Source organism: Dysidea avara, chromosome 4 (genome assembly GCF_963678975.1).
Source record: "Dysidea avara chromosome 4, odDysAvar1.4, whole genome shotgun sequence".
Taxonomy (NCBI): Eukaryota; Metazoa; Porifera; class Demospongiae; order Dictyoceratida; family Dysideidae; genus Dysidea; species Dysidea avara.
Genome location: NC_089275.1, coordinates 2035085 through 2056573, shown reverse-complemented (window position 1 = coordinate 2056573; position 21489 = coordinate 2035085). Strand labels below are relative to the sequence as shown.

At 36.8% G+C, this 21489-nt stretch overlaps 1 protein-coding gene across 1 annotated transcript in view; it reads right to left on the bottom strand.

The window, feature by feature from the left end:
* LOC136254098 (ankyrin-1-like) overlaps window positions 1-20764 on the bottom strand; it is a 61811-nt gene extending 41047 nt beyond the window's left edge. The window contains exons 1-2 of the mRNA XM_066046757.1: window positions 20672-20764; window positions 8434-8532 (exon numbers count right to left, since the gene is read on the bottom strand). Of these exons, the coding sequence (XP_065902829.1) occupies window positions 8434-8532; window positions 20672-20749 (177 nt within the window). The 5' untranslated portion in view covers window positions 20750-20764. The remainder of the gene's footprint in view (window positions 1-8433; window positions 8533-20671) is intronic.
* Window positions 20765-21489: the final 725 nt, after the last annotated feature.

Below are 21489 nucleotides of genomic sequence, written 5' to 3'. Positions count from 1 at the left end.
TCAGCTAGAAGAAGTTTCCTTGTAGAGAGTTCAGCTGCAAACAAATCACCCTGTAGAGAATTCAACTACAAACAGATAACCCTGCGGAGAGTTCAGCTAGAGTCAAGTCACCCTGTAGAGAGAATCCTGTAAAGAGTTCATCTACGTACAAGCAGATCACCCTGTAGAGAGTTCAGCTACATTTCAAGCCACCTAGTAGAGAGATCAGCTGTAAATTATCCTGTGGGGATTAATTGACATATAATAAATATATGCAAGAGTTCATAATATAATGAACTCTTGATATATGCATTATATATATAATTTGTACATTTACTGATAAAATCAGAATGAGTTAAAGTATTTATAAAATCTGCTTCATCTTTTTCTTTTTCCTGTGGTAAAGAAAAATATATAGGTTAAAAAGCCCCAAAGCTGGCCATAGGCCGGCTTTGGGGTATGCAAATACAAAAAGAAGTGAAATCTAATCAAAAACAGCCAAGCTGTAAAAAAAGGAGTGCGGCCCTTGAAAAGGCTATAATGAAAAAAAGATGTGAAACCCAAGGTGGCGGCCAAGAAATGGCTGTGATGGTAGGTTAATGGTAAAATTTTAATAACAACAATTCAGGTGAATTTGGTGCCGCTTGGTCTTGGCACAAAATTCACCTGAATTGTCGTTATTAAAATTTTTACCATTAACCTACCATCACAGCCATTTCTTGGCCGCCACCTTGGATTTCACATCTTTTTTCATTATAGCCTTTTCAAGGGCCGCACACCTTTTTTTACAGCTTGGCTGTTTTTGATTAGATATTTATTACATGCCCATTATTCCCCACAGGATATTTTTTTTGCAGCTGATCTCTCTACTGAGTGACTTGAAATGTAGCTGAACTATATACAGGATGGTTTCTTTGTAGCTGAACTCTCTACAAGGTGACCTCTTCTAGCTGGTCTCTCTACAGGGTGATTTGTTTGCAGCTAAACTCTTTACATGGTGGTTTCTTTGTAGCTGAACTCTCTACATGATGGTTTCTTTGTAGCTGAACTCTCTATAAGGTGACTTCGTCTAGCTGAACTCTCTACAGGGTGATTTTTTTGTAGCTGAACTCTCTACAGGGTGATTTGTTTGCAGCTGAACTCTCTACATGATGGTTTCTTTGTAGCTGAACTCTCTAAAAGGTGACTTCGTCCAGCTGATCTCTCTACGGGTTGATTTGCTTCTAGCTGAACTATCTACAGGTGATTTGTTTGCAGCTAAACTCTCTACATGGTGGTTTCTTTGTAGCTGAACTCCCTACATGATGGTTTCTTTGTAGCTGAACTCTCTACAAGGTAACTTCTTCTCTACAGGGTGATTTGTTGTAGTTGAATTCTCTACAAGGTAGTTTGTTTGAGGCTGAACTCTCTACATGGCGGTTTCTTTGTAGCTGAACTCTCTACAGAGTGATTTGTTTGCAGCTGAACTCTCTACATGATGGTTTCTTTGTAACTCAACACTCTACAAGGTGACTTCTTCTAGCTGATTTTTCTACAGGGTGAATTGTTTGTAGCTTAACTATCTACAAGGTAACTTCTTCTAGCTGATCTCTCTACAGGGTGATTTGTTTGTAACTGAACTCTCTACATGATGGTTTCTTTGTAGCTGAACTCTCTACAAGGTGACTTCTTCTAGCTGATCCCTCTACAGGGGGATTTATTTGTAGCTGAACTCTCTACAAGTGATTTATTTGCAGCTGAACTCTTTATGTGGTGGTTTCTTTGTAGCTGAACTCTCTACAAGGTGACCTCTTCTAGCTGATCTCTCTACAGGGTGATTTGTTTCTAGCTGAACTCTCTACAGGTGATTTTTTGCAGCTAAACACTCTACATGGTGGTTTCTTTGTAGCCGAACTCTGTACATGATGGTTTCTTTGTAGCTGAACTCTTTACAAGGTGACTTCTTCTAGCTGATCTTTCTATTGGGTGATTTGTTTGCAGATGAACTCTCTACATGGTGGTTTCTTTGCTGCTGAACTCTCTACAAGGTGAATTCTTCTACCTGATCTCTCTACAGGGTAATTTGTTTGTAACTGAACTCTGTACAAGGTGCGTTTTTGTGGGTGATCTCACTGCAGGTTGATTTGTTTGTAGCTGAACTCACTAAAGGGTGATTTGCTTGTAGCTGAACTCCTTGCATTGTATCTAGTTTCTAGCTGATCTCTCTACAGGGTGATTTGTTCGTAGCTGATCTCTCTACAAGTTGATTTGTGTGTAGCTGATCTTTCTACAGGTTGATTTGTTTGTAGCCGATCTCTCTACACGGTAATTTGTTTGTAGCTGAACTCTGTACAAGGTGCTTTTTTGTAGGTGATCTCACTGCAGGTTGATTTGTTTGTAGCTGAACTCACTAAACAGTGATTTGCTTGTAGCTGAACTGCTTACATTGTGTCTAGTGTCTAGCTGATCTCTCTACAAGTTGATTTAAGTGTAGCTGATCTCTCTGCAGGTTGATTAATTTGTAGCCGATCTCTCTTCAGGGTAATTTGTTTGTAGCTGAACTGTCTATAAGGTGATTTGTTTGTAGCTGATCTCTCTGCAGGTTGATTTGTTTTAGCTGAACTCTCTACAGGCTGATTTACTTGTAGCTGAACTCCTTACATTGTGTCTAGTTTCTAGCTGATCTCTCTACAGGTTGATTTGTTTGTAGCCGATCTCTCTACAGGGTAATTTGTTTGTAGCTTAACTCTCTATAAGGTGATTTGTTTGCAGCTGAACTCTCTACATGGTGGTTTCTTTGTTGCTGAACTCTCTACAGGGTGTTTTGCTTGTAGCTGAACTCTCTGCAGGGTGATTTGTTTCTAGCTTATCTCTCTACAGGTTGATTTGTGTGTAACTGGTCTCTCTACAAGCTGATTTGTTTGTAGCTGATCTCTCTGCAGGTTGATTTGTTTGTAGCTGATCTCTCTACAAGTTGATTTGTTTGTTGCTGATCACTCTAAAAGTTGATTTGTTTGTAGCTGAACTCTCTGTAAAGTGTTTTGCTTGTAGCTGACCTCGCTTCAGGGTGATTTGTTTCTCTCTACAGGGTGATTTTTTGTAGCTGACCTCTCTTCGGGGTGATTTGTTTCTAGCTGATTGCTCTACAGGCTGATTTGTTTGTAGATGAACTCTCTACAGGGTAATTTGCTTGTAGCTGAACTCCTTACATTGTGTCTAGTTTGTAGCTGATCTCTCTACAGGGTGATTTGTTTGTAGCTGATCTCTATACAAGTTGATTTGTGTGTAGCTGATCTCTCTGCAGGGTGATTTATTTGTAGCCGATCTCTCTACAAGGTAATTTGTTTGTAGCTGAACTATCTATAAGGTGATTTGTTTGTAGCTGATCTCTCTGCAGATTGATTTGTTTTAGCTGAACTCTCTACAGGGTGATTTGTTTCTAGCTTATCTCTCTACAGGTTGATTTGTGTGTAACTGATCTCTCTACAAGCTGATTTGTTTGTAGCTGATCTCTCTGCAGGTTGATTTGTTTCTAGATGATTTCTCTACAGGTTGATTTGTTTGTTGCTGATCGCTCTAAAGGTTGATTTGTTTGTAGCTGAACTCTCTGCAAAGTGTTTTGTTTGTAGTTGATCTCTCTACAAGATGATTTTTTGTAGCTGACCTCTCTTCAGGGTGATTTGTTTCTAGCTGATATCTCTACAGGGTGATTTTTTGTAGCTGACCTCTCTTCAGGGTGATTTGTTTCTAGCTGATCGCTCTACAGGTTGGTGTGTTTGTAGCTGAACTCTCTACAGGGTGATTTGCTTGTAGCTGAACTCCTTACATTGTGTCTAGTTTCTAGCTGATCTCTCTACAGGGTGATTTGTTTGTAGCTGATCTCTCTACAAGTTGATTTGTGTGTAGCTGATCTCTCTGCAGGTTGATTGTTTGTAGCCGATCTCTCTACAGGGTAATTTGTTTGTAGCTGAACTGTCTATAAGGTGATTTGTTTGTAGCTGATCTCTCTGCAGGTTGATTTGTTTTAGCTGAACTCTCTACAGGGTGATTGCTTGTAGCTGAACTCCTTACATTGTGTCTAGTTTCTAGTTGATGTCTCTACAGGGTGATTTTTTGTAGCTGAACTCTCTACAGGGTGATTTGTTTCTAGCTTATCTCTCTACAGGTAGATTTGTGTTGATTTGTTCATTGCTGATCACTCTAAAGGTTGATTTGTTGTAGCTGAACACTGCAAAGTGTTTTATTTGTAGCTGATCTCTCTACATGGTAATTTGTTTGTAGCTGAACTCTCTCCACAGTGACTTGTGTGTAGCTGAATTCTGTGTAGCTGAATTCTCTAGAGAGTGACTTAATTGTAGCTGAATTCTCTACAGGGTGCATGACTTGTTTATAGCTGAACTTTCTTCAGTGTGACTTGTAATGTTCTGAATCTCTATAGTGATATATTTGCTTAACTCTTCACATGGTGACTTGCTTCTTGCTGAACTGTCTATAAGATTAACTGTTTGCAGCTGAACTCCCTACAGAATAACTTGTGATGTAATAAAATTCTATAATGGAGTAAATAAATTAGCTGAATGCTCTATTAGGGTGACTGTTCTATTAGAGTATCTCGATTTCGCATTTGCTACACGGAGTTAGCTTTAGAATCATAACTCAGTGGTTTGTAATCCGATTCTTCTGTACTACTGCAAGGACTTTCTATGCAGATTATTCCAGCTATACACCGATTTTCAGCTCATTGCTCTAAGCGGTTTGCCTAGTAGGCGTGAAAACTAATACTTTTTTATTCATAAAAATCGATCGCGTAATTGTGACACAGGTTGGGTTTTGTGTCCTATCTCCATGGTCTTTATCTCTATTCCTTTTAAACCACCAAAAGGCACTCCTACGATGGTTACTCCATCTGCATAGCAATTTTCAACTCATTCCATGAAGCGGTTTACCCTGTAGTCGTGACAACAAATCGATCTTGTTTTACGCGAATAATCGGTCATAACTCCTGAACCATTCATCGGATTTGTACCAAATTTGATGCTAGGATTCGCCTTTGGACTCCCTTTCTGTGTGCCAAATTTCATGGCGATCGGAGTACGCGTTTGCTTGTTATAGCAATTTTTGCAAGTGTGCGAAAAGACGAAGAAGAAGAAAAAAAAAACCAAGAAAAAAAAAAACCAAGAAAAAAAAACGAAACTTTGGCAGTTTGTATCTCGGAAATGGCTGGAGCGATTTCCTTTAAACTTGGAATGTAGCCTCCCCTGGCTGGCGTGCAACTGTGTAACAAATTTAGTTCTAATTGGATAAGTGATCACTGAGATACAAAGGTGTGAAAATGACGTTTTCGTTCTTCCTGTCAATATACTCACGGGTGTGGCGCGCCGGCTTCTTGGGCCGCACGACACACTACCGTGTGTCTTGATCACTATGCATTTTTCACGTGGAGTGATTTAATGAGCACAATTATTTTGCAATGTGAGGATGCATAGTTGCCATGGTACTAGTATTATCACAAGAAAACCAGCTACTTTTGCCGAGCCTACAGAAGAAACAGCTGTTTGCGTGATCAATCATACAAGGTAATGAGGCAAGGTCTATATATGTGACCGAATTTGACAAAACAAGGCTTCCACACACACCTGATCTCTGACTTTAACCAACTGTTACTTGACTACTCAGTAAGTTGCTACTCTAACATTTTCACATAATCCTTCCATAGGATTGTGAAATAACACGTCATAATTTGAAACTGATGGCATATACTCCTACATTAGGTTATGGTCCTTCAACACATCGTAAAACTGGATGTGTGTGGAAGCTTTGTTTGTCAAATTCAGCCACATATAACGATGTCGAGTAAAGACAAGAAATCCATATCAATATTAGCTGCTGTATCTATATCAAGCTTTCAATAAGGCCACTAGAACAGGGCAATAGTTTGCTATTCTCATCCACAACATAAAACTAATGATGATAAAAGCTGAGTGATTCACAAAATCACTGCCAGAAATGGTAGCATTATAGAGGGTCTTAGGTGACAACAATGACGGTGATAGTGAACTGTAGATAATTGTTTGAGCCATCAATATATTAGGTTAATTGGATAGATCTCCTTATTCTGTTTTATCACACACACACAGTACATGTTCATAAGTAATCCATATCAGTACTATTTGTAAAAGAGCAATTCTCATTAATTACAACTTTCTCTAGATCTTGCAACAGGGTTCTGTTAAGTCAACCAATTAATGAGAATTTCTTTTTAATAAATAGTACTGATATGGATTTCTTATGACAGGCTTGTACTATGTGTAGAACCCTGATGAAAGATCTAGAGAAAGTTGTACTTGGTTGCACTGCTAACACAATTCAAGTGATTCATTACCAAAAGTAGGTACTGGACAACATTTTCAACAAAACGGTGTCTGGCTGGCCAAGTAAATGTACATGAAACCACCATCGCTAAAGTGAACAGTTAAATTTAGAAGAATTGTTAAACCAAATATCTCATTAAAAGCTGCCAACAATATCCAGTTCAAATTGCATAAAGCATGTTGCTCATTGGGAAGACCACATCCTTTTGATGTATGGAAAAATGCTGTAAAAGTGTTTGATTCATTGGCTCTGTGTGTTGGAGTAAACGTGTTGTGCCAATTACTATGAAACTTTGACCTTCCCTAATAAATCAGTTAGGGTGCAGGGTGGTGGAAAGCTCCATAGGTGCAACACAGCAGTTATCTACCCTTTGTCTTCAACTCCTGCTATTGACACCTTCTTGGACCCTTTCATGGTCATGGTCCAAGAAGAAACTGGTACATATTTTGTTAAATGCTAAAGCAGGCAAACTATGCTGTACTACCATCACTCCTCTCTTGTTTCATTACTATTATCACTTGGATCCCTACTTCATTTGTAAATTAAAAGACTAGTTTGTTTATATGATTATGCGTTGTGTGACTGTTCTATTAGGGTGATTGCTGTATTAGAGTATTTCAAGCCTTGCATCTACCAAGGTCAATATTCCTTATTTTAACTGTGATATCATTATAAATACAGCTAGACTAATAAGTGGATTAGGTCATCGTGTTCCAGTACATAGATTGTTCAGAGGTGTGATCTCCGTTCTCGATAGTTATTAATCAACATAGATTTTTAATTAGCATGGTCTTGAACCCATAGTGGAATTACAAGTATCTACTGGGTGTCAAATACTTTTCACAGTAGTGTAAAGATTATGTGGCATGTAAATTGTAAATATTCTGCTCAAGGAAAGTGTTAATATGGAAAATTAACTTACAAAATTAACACCCAGATATGAGGTGATTTTTGGCACATCAGAGATCTCTAGGATGACTTTTAAAGGCAGAATTTTAGGCAATGCTTGTCATCTTCGGAGCAATCCCTGCTTAAAGTACTGTCATACTGTTTGAAACAAAATTCAGATGTTGTAATGATGTGTGTAAACCAATTAAGGTGTAGAGAACAGTACTCCATAATATAGGGGTTAAGTTCTCGAAAATATTTAACTGCATTTTACTCTGCAAAAATGTACTAGCATACGAAGCATGTGGCATATGGGGGAATTCCACCACAGGAAAAATCCCCACAGAAAGAATTTGAAATCTGAATAATTTTATATTAGAGCATTTTCAATGGTAGATGTGTACTAGAATAAGATACTACTATAACATCACTATCATAAAGATTACTACAAGTAATGAAGTTACTAATCTCGTTAGTAATCCACTGAGAAATGCCTAGCTACAACGAAGTAATGAAACCTACTGAATGAAGCTTATTCACCAGCATCTTACTTATAACCAAGAATTGCACATTGCACAACAATGAAATCATGTCACATAATATGGTGGTAGTTTCACACGTGACAGCTTAAGGCTGTGGACACAAAGTAATATAATATGTAATATTATTATAGTTAATTTATTTTTTGGGTAATATGTAACTGTAACTAAATAGTTCTATAGCAAGTAATATGTAATATGTAACTATAAAAAGTAACTGTACCAACACTGCTTACTTGTAATTATGGCTTTACACAATTAAAGTCCTTAAAAGCAAATTACAAATCCATTTCTTTAGTAATAATATTTTTAGCATGTGTGTTAAAAGAGGGTGAGAAACTCATGTCAAATTATGACAACCAAAAGTTCAATATTTAACAAGGGGAAAGCAATTCACTTTCAACAAATGGTTGTGGGAAATGAGCCAAAACTGAAATTCTTCTACTCTCAAGTCACCAAGCTACTGTATATTGTGCCTCAATTTTCTGATTCCGTAGCTGTGTTGAATTGAATAAATTTGTGGTGCATACATGTATTTCAATAGATTTCAGTAATTGCATTATTAATATTTCTAGTGAGGTACAGTGGAGTTCAATGATCCTATTATAGTACACAAGACATGTGATATGGATACATGCACCAACACCCACAACACCTACCGTACAGAGTAACTCACCTTGCCAACAACATTAACATCTGCTCCTGATTTGATTAGTGACTCAACTACTCCAACAATATTACATTGAGCAGCCATGTGAAGTGGAGTCCACTGATCCTATAATAGTACACAAGATATGTGATATGGATATATACATGTATTAAAATCCATATAGCCAAAGAGAGCCAAAATAACTTTAGCTGGTGAGGTACACATGCACGAGGATTATTTTAAGGGTTTTTAGAAACCTTCAATTGTTAGGTTAGTTGTAATTGTAGCTTTTGTTGTAGATTAATAAGTAGCTATTCCATCTTAAAACACTATTTGTACTTCCCTTAATAACTATTAGCTGTGTACGGCTAATAATGTTATTGCATGTGACTGTTCTACTAGAGTATCTCAATCTTTTGACCTAATTCTATGTTATTTATAGTGTCCACTTCACAAAAATTGCACCTGTTATGCCAAATATTTTACAGGCAAAAATTAACACTCACTATAATTTACTGTTTATTGATGACTACACTAACTACTTATAAACCTACTTCACCACCTAGCCAAAAAACAAATCATCCTCTAAACAGAGAGTATAATGTCTGAGGATCATCGTAGAATTGTAAAACCATAAGACTATAGACGAATGCAAGTGGCTATCAAGATACTCTAATACAACAGTTACATAATCCATATTTAATGATTCCACATGTGTGATCAGGGAAGAGCTGTTTAGAGGAGGGTAACCCAAGTGACAGATGTGCTGCATCTGTACTTGACTGTTCAATGATGGTAGGCTATGTTTCACACCATATTTTTAATTTTTATAACGTGGTGGCTTTATTACTTGCATTATAACTATAACTGTAAGGTACCAGTATTGAAGAGATCTACTAAAAGGGGGTATGGAGGTTCCTGGCAAGTATTGATTTGTTGGTAGCTCTAAAGTATTGAGCAAGATGGAAAGCTGGTTACATGATCAGTCATACAAGGTCTACAATATATAACAATGTCAAGTGAAGACAAGAAGTCCTTATCAATACTAGCTGCTGTATCTATACTAGCTGCTGTATCTAATGAGAATTTCTTTTTAATAAATAGCACTGATATGGATTTCTTATGATAGCACTTGGTTCCACTGCTAACACGATTCAAGTGATTCATTACCAAAAGTAGGTACCGGACAACATTTTCAACAAAATGGGGTCAAGTAAATGTACACGAAACCACCTTCGATGAGGTGAACAGTTAAATTTAGAAGAATTGTTAAACCAAATGTCTTATTAAAAGCTGTCAACAATATCCAGTTCAAATTGTATAAAGCATGTTGCTTATTGGGAAGACCACATCCTTTTGATGTATGGAAAAATGCTGTAAAAGTGTTTGATTCATTGGCTCTGTGTGTTGGAGTAAACGTGTTGTGCCAATTGCTATGAAACTTTGACCTTCCCTAACAAATCAGTGAGGGTGGTGGAAATCTCCCTTTATTGTAGGTGCAATGCAGCAGTAATCTACCCTTTGTCTTCAACTGCTGCTATTGGCACCTTCTTGGACTCTTTCATGGTCATGGACCTAGAAGAAACTGGTACATATTTGTTAAATGCTAAAGTAGGCAAACTATTTTGTAATACTATTATTCCTCTCTTGTTTCATTACTATTATCACTTGGATCCCTACTTCATTTGTAAATTAATATGTGACCGGATTTGCGAAAAGGTACCTTTTTCACACACAAAATTTGACCCATTTTGTGAACTTTAAAGCTTCATAACTTTTTGATCATGGCATATAATTGCTTGAACTTTTCAATGCATGTAGCTACAGTATCTGACTACATTTTGATACTAATGGCAACTTAATCAGTATAAGGAGTCAAGTGTTACATCATTTTGTTTGCTGGTATGTCAAATGTGTGGAAAAGGTACCTTTTCGCAAATCCGGTCACATATACTAGTTTGTTTATATGAGTATGCGTTGTGTGACTGTTTTATTAGGGTGATTACTGTATTAGAGTATTTAAAACCTCGCATCTATCAAGGTCAATATTCCTTATTTTCAAGCAGGTTAGGTCATCGTGTTTCAATACATAGATTGTTCAGAGGTATGATCTCTGTTCTCAATAGTTATTAATCAACCTAGATTTTTAATGAGCGTGGTCTTGAACCCATTGTGAAATCACAAATATCTACTGGTTGTCAAATACTTTTCACAGTAGTGTAAAGATTATGTGGCGTGTAAATTGTAAATATTCTGCTCAAGGAAAGTGTTAATAAGGTGGAAAATTAACTTGTTAATATGAAAAATTAACACCTAGATATGAGGTGATTTTTGGCAATTAAGATATCTCTAGGATGACTTTTAAAGGCAGAATTTTATACAATGCCTGTCATTTTTGGAGTGATCCCTGCTTAAAGTACTGCCATACTGTTTGAAACAAAATTCAGATGTTGTAATGATGTGTGTAAACCAATTGAAGGGTAGAGAACAGTACTCCATAATATGGGGGCTAAGTTCTTGAAAATATCTAACTGCATTTTACTATGCAAAAATGCACTAGCCTGCAAAGCATGTGGTGTATGGGGGCATGCCACCACAGGAAAAATCACCACAGAAAGAATTTGAAATCTGAACAATTTGATATTAAACATTAGAGCATTTTCAGTGGTAGATGTGTACAAGAATAAGATACTACTATAACATCACTATCATAAAGATATTGTTCAAGTAGATACATTAGAAAATGAAAGCACTAGATACATGTCTCATACACTTTACTATGTATAGAACGTTTAATGCAGATAGATTGAATGAATTGCACAGTAGAGCCAACTTACAATCATTCCGATCAAAGTTCTATTTGCTGGGTGGCTGCACTATTAGAGTATCTCAATCGTGTACACTACCTTTTTAAGTCATAAGCCAACTTACCTTGCATTGATTTAAGAGGTAACCAAAGTTATACAAGAATGGAATACTATGTGAGTCAGTATTAGTAGAATAGTTGCTGTACTTAGCTTCTGGGCATTGGCATTGTAATAAGCAAGTGGGCATGGCCTCTCCACTTTTCAAAGGGAGTTTAAAGCGAGGGAAAGATACTCTTCTGCCCCCTATTTCTCTGCATCTTAACTAATCTGTAATGATTTCTTTAGCTACTAGCTACAGAGGCTAAAGACCTTGAACAGTTCAAACCCAATGAAGTGAAATCATTAGCAGGTATTTTACTTATGCTGATAAGACATAAGCAAACAGTAAATCTTTAGCTTATATTAGGATGGTATCATTGTGCTGGTTGTATCAAAAGTGTTTACATATAATTACATCACTGATTATATACTTAAGTATGCAAGATTAATAATTACAAGGTATTTACTCTACTATTTATTGTGATTACCATATTATACTGTTGTTGGCTTATGATGTACTCAAAGTTTTATAAATGCTACTGGTATGATATTTAGGAATGTGCTAATTTGCCAGCAATAATTTTGGAATATAGGAATACTGATATAACAATTCATTTGAGTGTTCCATTGCAGTTCCATTGACTGCTCTATTAGGGATTGTCAAGGAATTGTACATGTACATGAATTGTACATGATTGTCAAGGAATTGCAAAAATATTATTCTTTCACAAAGTCTTACATTTTTTTTCTTACAAGACAGGTTTTCCTCAGTAAACAGTGAAACATTACTGGAGAGTGACTAATTGCTATGAAACATTACAAATAGGTAGCTACTGTATTTTATAGAGTGAAAACCCTCTCCTTTTAAAAGTCTCAATCAGGAAACAATTAGGCCTGAGCCTAATATGCTCCAATTATTCCTCCCTTAAAAATTTACCTATTATTTTAATTTTAGTCTCATATATTCCAATAAAGTTCATTACCTGCTTTTTACCTAAACATGCATCAGTAGTTGTTATAAGTCACTTCTTTAAAACTGCCTTCTAAGTAATAGGTGAAGTTATTTATACTCATTACAGTAATATAGTCTATTTCAAGAAAAGCTTTTAGCGCTTAGCTATAGAGATCTACCTATACAGTATAGTAGCCTTTTTGAGACTTGTAAAAGATGTACATGTAGTAGTATGTATATGAGATACTCATGTTTCACAATGGACAGTTCCATCCCTTTATTTAGCAGAAGATAAGACAAAATGATTATTGCTATATTAGAATGCTCTATTAGAGTATATATTAGCAGTTTTCAGCTACAAAATGTAATACCAGTAAGATCTCATTCTTAGAATCCTTTTAGCTAAATAAGAAGAGTTGCATCCTCTTCCACTAACAATTCCCGTTGATGCCCAAGTATTCTTATCATGCTTTTAAAATCCTATAATTCTGGAATTCTACATCACAAAAGTGTAGAAAATTTAATATCAAGACACACGGTAGTGTGTCGTGCGGCCCAAGAAGCCGGCGCGTAACACCCGTGAGTATATTGACAGCAAGAAAGAAAACGCAATTTTCGCACCTCCGTAGCTCTGTGCTTCCTTGATGAAACAAGACCATTTTTGGTGTGGACATTCCCTCCAACTGCAGCACTCCACATTCCAAATTCGAACGAAATCTCTTCGCGCGTTCCCGAGATATGCGACTTCAAAAATTGGCTCAGTTTCTTCGTTTTTTCTTCTTCTTATTTTTCATTTTCTTGTCGCACACTTACAAACACTGCTATAAAACTCGAACGCCATATCCGATTGCCTTGAAATTTGGCACACAGAAGGGGGATATAAAGGCGCATCTCGGTACCAACTTTGGCTGGAATACGATAAACAGGCAAAGAGTTATGAGCGATTATTCACGAAAAATAACACCAATATGTTGTCACGCCTACAGGGTAAACCGCGTATGGGAAGAAGCTGAAAATCGGTGGGTGAATAGGTAAACTATTGAACCTCAAACCTCTCGTGGTTTGAAAGAAATCGAGCTAAAAACCAGGAAGATACAACGAAAAAACCAACAGTGTGTAACAATTACGCAATCGAGATCAGCTAATAAAAAACGACTGCTTGCCACGCCTACCAGATAAACCGCTTAGGGTAATGCTTTGAAAATCGTTGTACAGATGGAGTAATCATCTTAGAAAGGCTCATCAATGGTGTAGAAGAATCAGACTTAAAGCAACGGAGTTATAACACGAAATCCAACTTAGTGCGGCAAGTGCGAGATCGAGATACTCTAATAGAGCAGTCATCCTAATAGAGCAGTCACCCTGAAGAGAATTCAAGAGATCAGCTAGAAATAAGAAACCTGTATAGAGATCAACTACACACAAGTCACCCTGTAGAGAGATCAGCTAGAAGAAGTTACCTTGTAGGGAGTTCATGCAACTATGGAAAGAGATAGTTCAGCTAGAAAAAATCACCTTGTAGAGTTCAGCTACAAAGAAACCACCATGTAGAGAGTTCAGCTACAAACAAATCGCCCTGTGGAGAGATCAATAGAAGAAGTTACCTTGCAAAGAGTTCAGCTACAAAGAAACCATCATGTAGAGAGTTCAGCTACAAACAAATCTCCCTGTAGAGAGATTAGCTAGAAGAAGTTACCTTGTAGAGAGTTCAGCTACAAAGAAACCATCATGTAGAGAGTTCAGCTACAAACAAATCTCCCTGTAGAGAGATCAGCTAGAAGAAGTTACCTTGTAGAGAGTTCGGCTTCAAACAAATCACACTGTAGAAAGATCAGCTAGAAGAGGTCACCTTGTAGAGAGTTCAGTTACAAAAAAACCACCATGTAGAGAGCTCAGCTACAAACTAGTGACCTTGTAGAGACATCAGCTAGAAGAAGGTACCTTGTAGAGAGTTCAGCTACAAAGAAACCATTCTTTAAAGAGCTCAGCTGCAAACAAATCACCTGTAAAGAATTCAGCTACAAATAAATCACCCTGTAGAAAGATGAGCTAGAAAAAGTTACCTTGTAGAGAGTTCAGTTACAAAGAAACCACCATGTAGAGAATTCAGCTACAAACTAGTGACCGTGTAAAGACATCAGCTAGAAGAAGTTACCTTGAGAGAGTTCAGCTACAAAGAAACCATTATTTAAAGAGCTCAGCTGCAAACAAATCACCTATACAGAATTCAGCTACAAACAAATCACCATGTAGAGAGATCAGCTAGAAGAAGTTAACTTGTAGAGAGTCAGCTACAAAGAAACTATCATTTAGAGAGTTCAGCTTTAAACAAATCACCTGTAGAGAGTTCAGCTACAAACAAATCTCCCTGTAGAGAGATCAGCTAGAAGAAGTTACCTTGTAGAGAGTTCAGCTACAAAGAAACCACCATGTAGAGAGTTCAGCTGCAAAGAAATCACCCTGTAGAAAATTCTGCCACGAACAAATTGCCCTGTAGAAAGATCAGTTAGAAGAAGTTACCTTGTAGAGAGTTCAGCTACAAAGAAACCATTCTGTAAAGAGAAGAGTTCAGCTGCAAACAAATCACCTGTACAGAATTCAGCTACAAACAAATCACCCTGTAGAGAGATCAGCTAGAAGAAATTACTTTGTAGAGAGTTCAGCTACAAAGAAACCACCATGTAGAGAGTTCAGCTGCAAACAAATCACCCTGTAGAAAATACAGCCACAAACAAATTGCCCTGTAGAAAGATCAGTTAGAAGAAGTTACCTTTTAGAGAGTTCAGCTACAAAGAAACCACCCTGTAGAGAGATCAGCTAGAAGAAGTTACCTTGTAGATCGTTCAGCTACAAACAAATCACCCTGTAGAGAGATCAGCTAGAAGAAGTTACCTTGTAGAGAGTTCAGCTACAAAGAAACCATTCTGTAAAGAGCTCAGCTGCAAACAAATCACCTGTACAGAATTCAGCTACAAACAAATCACCCTGTAGAAAGATCAGCTAGAAGAAGTTACCTTGTAGATAGTTCAGCTACAAACAAATCTCCCTGTAGAGAGATCAGCTAGAAGAAATTACCTTGTAGAGAGTTCAGCTACAAAGAAACCATTCTGTAAAGAGCTCAGCTGCAAACAAATCACCTGTACAGAATTCAGCTACAAACAAATCACCCTGTAGAGAGATCAGCTAGAAGATATTACCTTGTAGATAGTTCAGCTACAAACAAATCACCCTGTAGAAAGATCAGTTAGAAGAAGTTACTTTGTAGAGAGTTCAGCTACAAAGAAACCATTCTGTAAAGAGCTCGGCTGCAAACAAATCACCTGTACAGAATTCAGCTACGAACAAATCAACCTGTAGAGAGATCAGCTAGAAGAAGTTACCTTGTAGATAGTTCAGCTACAAACAAATCTCCCTGTAGAGAGATCAGCTAGAAGAAATTACCTTGTAGAGAGTTCAGCTACAAAGAAACCATTCTGTAAAGAGCTCAGCTGCAAACAAATCACCTGTACAGAATTCAGCTACAAACAAATCACCCTGTAGAGAGATAAGCTAGAAGATATTACCTTGTAGATAGTTCAGCTACAAACAAATCACCCTGTAGAAAGATCAGTTAGAAGAAGTTACCTTTTAGAGAGTTCAGCTACAAAGAAACCATTTTGTAAAGAGCTCAGCTGCAAACAAATCACCTGTACAGAATTCAGCTACAAACAAATCACCCTGTAGAGAGATCAGCTAGAAGAAGTTACCTTGTAGAGAGTTCAGCTACAAAGAAACCATCATGTAGAGAGTTCAGCTACAAACAAATCTCCCTGTAGAGAGATCAGCTAGAAGAAGTTACCTTGTAGAGAGTTCGGCTTCAAACAAATCACACTGTAGAAAGATCAGCTAGAAGAGGTCACCTTGTAGAGAGTTCAGTTACAAAAAAACCACCATGTAGAGAGCTCAGCTACAAACTAGTGACCTTGTAGAGACATCAGCTAGAAGAAGGTACCTTGTAGAGAGTTCAGCTACAAAGAAACCATTCTTTAAAGAGCTCAGCTGCAAACAAATCACCTGTAAAGAATTCAGCTACAAATAAATCACCCTGTAGAAAGATGAGCTAGAAAAAGTTACCTTGTAGAGAGTTCAGTTACAAAGAAACCACCATGTAGAGAATTCAGCTACAAACTAGTGACCGTGTAAAGACATCAGCTAGAAGAAGTTACCTTGAGAGAGTTCAGCTACAAAGAAACCATTATTTAAAGAGCTCAGCTGCAAACAAATCACCTATACAGAATTCAGCTACAAACAAATCACCATGTAGAGAGATCAGCTAGAAGAAGTTAACTTGTAGAGAGTCAGCTACAAAGAAACTATCATTTAGAGAGTTCAGCTTTAAACAAATCACCTGTAGAGAGTTCAGCTACAAACAAATCTCCCTGTAGAGAGATCAGCTAGAAGAAGTTACCTTGTAGAGAGTTCAGCTACAAAGAAACCACCATGTAGAGAGTTCAGCTGCAAAGAAATCACCCTGTAGAAAATTCTGCCACGAACAAATTGCCCTGTAGAAAGATCAGTTAGAAGAAGTTACCTTGTAGAGAGTTCAGCTACAAAGAAACCATTCTGTAAAGAGAAGAGTTCAGCTGCAAACAAATCACCTGTACAGAATTCAGCTACAAACAAATCACCCTGTAGAGAGATCAGCTAGAAGAAATTACTTTGTAGAGAGTTCAGCTACAAAGAAACCACCATGTAGAGAGTTCAGCTGCAAACAAATCACCCTGTAGAAAATACAGCCACAAACAAATTGCCCTGTAGAAAGATCAGTTAGAAGAAGTTACCTTTTAGAGAGTTCAGCTACAAAGAAACCACCCTGTAGAGAGATCAGCTAGAAGAAGTTACCTTGTAGATCGTTCAGCTACAAACAAATCACCCTGTAGAGAGATCAGCTAGAAGAAGTTACCTTGTAGAGAGTTCAGCTACAAAGAAACCATTCTGTAAAGAGCTCAGCTGCAAACAAATCACCTGTACAGAATTCAGCTACAAACAAATCACCCTGTAGAAAGATCAGCTAGAAGAAGTTACCTTGTAGATAGTTCAGCTACAAACAAATCTCCCTGTAGAGAGATCAGCTAGAAGAAATTACCTTGTAGAGAGTTCAGCTACAAAGAAACCATTCTGTAAAGAGCTCAGCTGCAAACAAATCACCTGTACAGAATTCAGCTACAAACAAATCACCCTGTAGAGAGATCAGCTAGAAGATATTACCTTGTAGATAGTTCAGCTACAAACAAATCACCCTGTAGAAAGATCAGTTAGAAGAAGTTACTTTGTAGAGAGTTCAGCTACAAAGAAACCATTCTGTAAAGAGCTCGGCTGCAAACAAATCACCTGTACAGAATTCAGCTACGAACAAATCAACCTGTAGAGAGATCAGCTAGAAGAAGTTACCTTGTAGATAGTTCAGCTACAAACAAATCTCCCTGTAGAGAGATCAGCTAGAAGAAATTACCTTGTAGAGAGTTCAGCTACAAAGAAACCATTCTGTAAAGAGCTCAGCTGCAAACAAATCACCTGTACAGAATTCAGCTACAAACAAATCACCCTGTAGAGAGATAAGCTAGAAGATATTACCTTGTAGATAGTTCAGCTACAAACAAATCACCCTGTAGAAAGATCAGTTAGAAGAAGTTACCTTTTAGAGAGTTCAGCTACAAAGAAACCATTTTGTAAAGAGCTCAGCTGCAAACAAATCACCTGTACAGAATTCAGCTACAAACAAATCACCCTGTAGAGAGATCAGCTAGAAGAAATTACCTTGTAGATAGTTCAGCTACAAACAAATCACCCTGTAGAAAGATCAGTTAGAAGAAGTTACTTTGTAGAGAGTTCAGCTACAAAGAAACCATTTTGTAAAGAGCTCAGCTGCAAACACATCACCTGTACAGAATTCAGCTACGAACAAATCACCCTGTAGAGAGATCAGCTAGAAGAAGTTACCTTGTAGATAGTTCAGCTACAAACAAATCTCCCTGTAGAGAGATCAGCTAGAAAAATTTGCCTTGTAGAGAGTTCAGCTACAAAGAAATCACCACTGCCCAAATTTCAAGGCAATAGCTCTTTCCAATCTGAAGTTATCAATTGTCAAAGTTGGCAAATTGGATGTGTGTGGAAGGCCCCTTTTTGCAAATCCGGTCACATATGTATTATATATATAATTTGTACATTTACTGATAAAATGTTTAAAGTATATCTACTTCATCTTTACTTCTTCCTGTAGTAAAGAAAAAAAACATAGGTTAAAAAAGTCCCAAAGCTGGCCATAGGCCGGCTTTGGGGTATACAAATACAAAAAGAAATGAAATCTAATCCAAAACAGCCAAGCTGTAAAAAAAGTGTGCGGCCCTCAGAAAGGCTATGGTGAAAAAAGATGTGAAATCCAAGGTGGCGGCCAAGAAATGGCTGTGATGGTAGGTTAATGGTAAAAATTTTAATAACGACAATTCAGGTGAATTTTTGTGCCGCTTCACAAAATTTACCTGAGTTGTCGTTATTAAAATTTTTACCATTAACCTGCCATCACAGCCATTTCTTGGCCGCCACCTTGGATTTCACATCTTTTTTCACCATAGCCTTTCTGAGGGCCGCACACTTTTTTACAGCTTGGCTGTTTTGGATTAGATTTGCTTTATTCAGACGAGCAAAAAATCAATTTTTAAAAAATGATGAAATTTTCAATTGAGAGAGTTTTCCTTATAATTTTATTGCTTGATTGTATCAAATAATATCACCCATTCTAGATTACAATAATATCACTAATATTGTAGGGCAGGCATTCTGTTAATCAATAGTGTTAATGGGAATATCACTATTGTAATGGTATCATTTCTCTGACATTATAAGTATATTTTTGTTTTTGTATATCACTGTTTTATTATAAAACTTAGCAATTGCTCACTCCCACATGTAGGTCATACGTATACGAAGTCACTTCTTCCAGTTGTCAAATATCAACCTAAGTGGCTTAATTCTACAATATCAAAGTGATGATGTACAATGAAAATAAACTACATACAGTAATCATCCCATGCACTGAAAGTACAAAGCTTAAAGTAATTAACTCGCATGAAAAACTCCAATTAATGATTGCTGAAGCCAAATCAGAATATCAATCCAAATCTATGTCCCATTCTTATTTGTAGCAACAAAAAATTATCCAATATGTTTCCAGTATCAAAGGTCTTGATTGTCATCCTACTCAAACCTTTTATAAAAATAAACAAGCATCAAGTGACTCAAAAAAGCCAACTATTTAATGACTAATATTCATCTACGTTCTGCAAGAAGACTTACTATATGCTATCTATACTGTCACTCTAAAATCTGTATAAAGCTCTTTTCTTGCAAGAAAAATTCCTGCAGAAATAGCTCAAATTCGTGCATTGTCTTGCAAGAAAAGTACGTTATTGCAAAATCTTAAATTTTTGTCTTACAACCTTGGTAAACGGTGAAACATTACTGGAGAGTGACTATTTGCTATTATGAAATAGTACAAATAGGTAGCTATTTTACATAGTGAAACTCCTCTTCTTTTAAAAGTCTTCATCATCCCCTGCCAGAAAACAATTAGACCTCAGCCTAATAAGCTCAAAAATTTACCGAAAATTAGCTACTCCATCTTTAGAATTTGAAAATCCCAATAAAATCTACAACACCGACTTAGTTACTCTACTAAACTCATAATGGCTTAATCATACCATCTTAGTTAGTGTATTGCTCTCTGGCACATCAGGCACAAAAGAGCATAGTGTGTTCTATATCATAATGAAGAAAGCTGATTCATTAAACCATGAATACTGTAGCTAACAATAACAACTTCTTGATCCGTATTTCCGTGTAGGAAATTTTAAACACCCTGGGGGATGAAATGACTCATCTACATGTGCTGTAGACAATGAAGGTGTCATAATAAATCACATGATGGCTGCTGATGTTAATTTTTATTCAAAGACAGAAATTATTGGATAGGCCATGACACTCCAGGCCCACCCTGCTTAGCTGCATTGTGGCTGCTAATATGGTAAGGTACACATGCATGGGCACTTTATTGTTGAGGTTTCAGAAACCCTCTATTAAGCTGAAATACTTTTACAAAAGCCATGTCATTACAACTTATATCTTACTTGTAATTATGGCTTTACACAATTAAAGTCCTTAAAAGCAAACTACAAATCCATTTCTTTGGTAACTTTTTTAGCATGTACATTAAAAGAGGGTGAGAAACTCATGTCAAATTACGACTTCAGTGATTGCATTACTAGTGAGGTGCAGTGGAGCTAACTGATCCTATAATAGTATACACAAGACATGTGATATGGATATATACATGTATTAACATCCATTACATTCATTACATACAGTAACTCACTATTTCAACAGCATTAACATCTGCTCCTGATTTGATTAGTGACTCAACTACTCCAATATTCTTATAACCAGCAGCCATGTGAAGTGGGCTCCACTGATCCTATTATAGTACACAAGACATGTGATATGGATACATGTATTAACATCCATTACATTCATTGCATACAGTAACTCACTATTTTAACAGTATTAACATCTGCTCCTGATTTGATAAGTGACACCACCACTTCAATATTATTATAACTAGCAGCATGGGCCTATTATGCTTTTGAAATTGCATATATTGCTTTTGAACAATGTCCTAAAATTTACCATATTATGCTCCAATTATGCTCATATAAAATTGTGTCTTGACTGCTCTATTAGAGTATATAATGCATTTGAGAACATTCTATTAGGATATTTCAACATGCGGTGACTATTCTATTAGAGTATATCGATCTTTAACTAATCTTTTCTTCACAATTTTGCTGTAAATCTGTTTTTACATCATGCAAAACTGGTAGAGTTTCAGCTTCTCTGATAATCAATACACGAAAATTGTGCTTATTATGCTGGCAATATGCTCAATGCTTTTGGCTACCTATTATGCCCCCAATTATACTGGCTTAATAAGTAGCTATTCCATATTATTAGTGCTTTCCTTAACAACTATTAGCTATGTATTGCATGTGAATGTTCTACTAGAGTATCTCAATCTTTTGAGCAACTTCTATGGTATTTATAGTGTCCACTTCACCTATTATGCCAAATATTTTACAAGGAAAACTTAACGCTCTAATTTACTATTTATTGATGACTACACTAATTACTTATAAA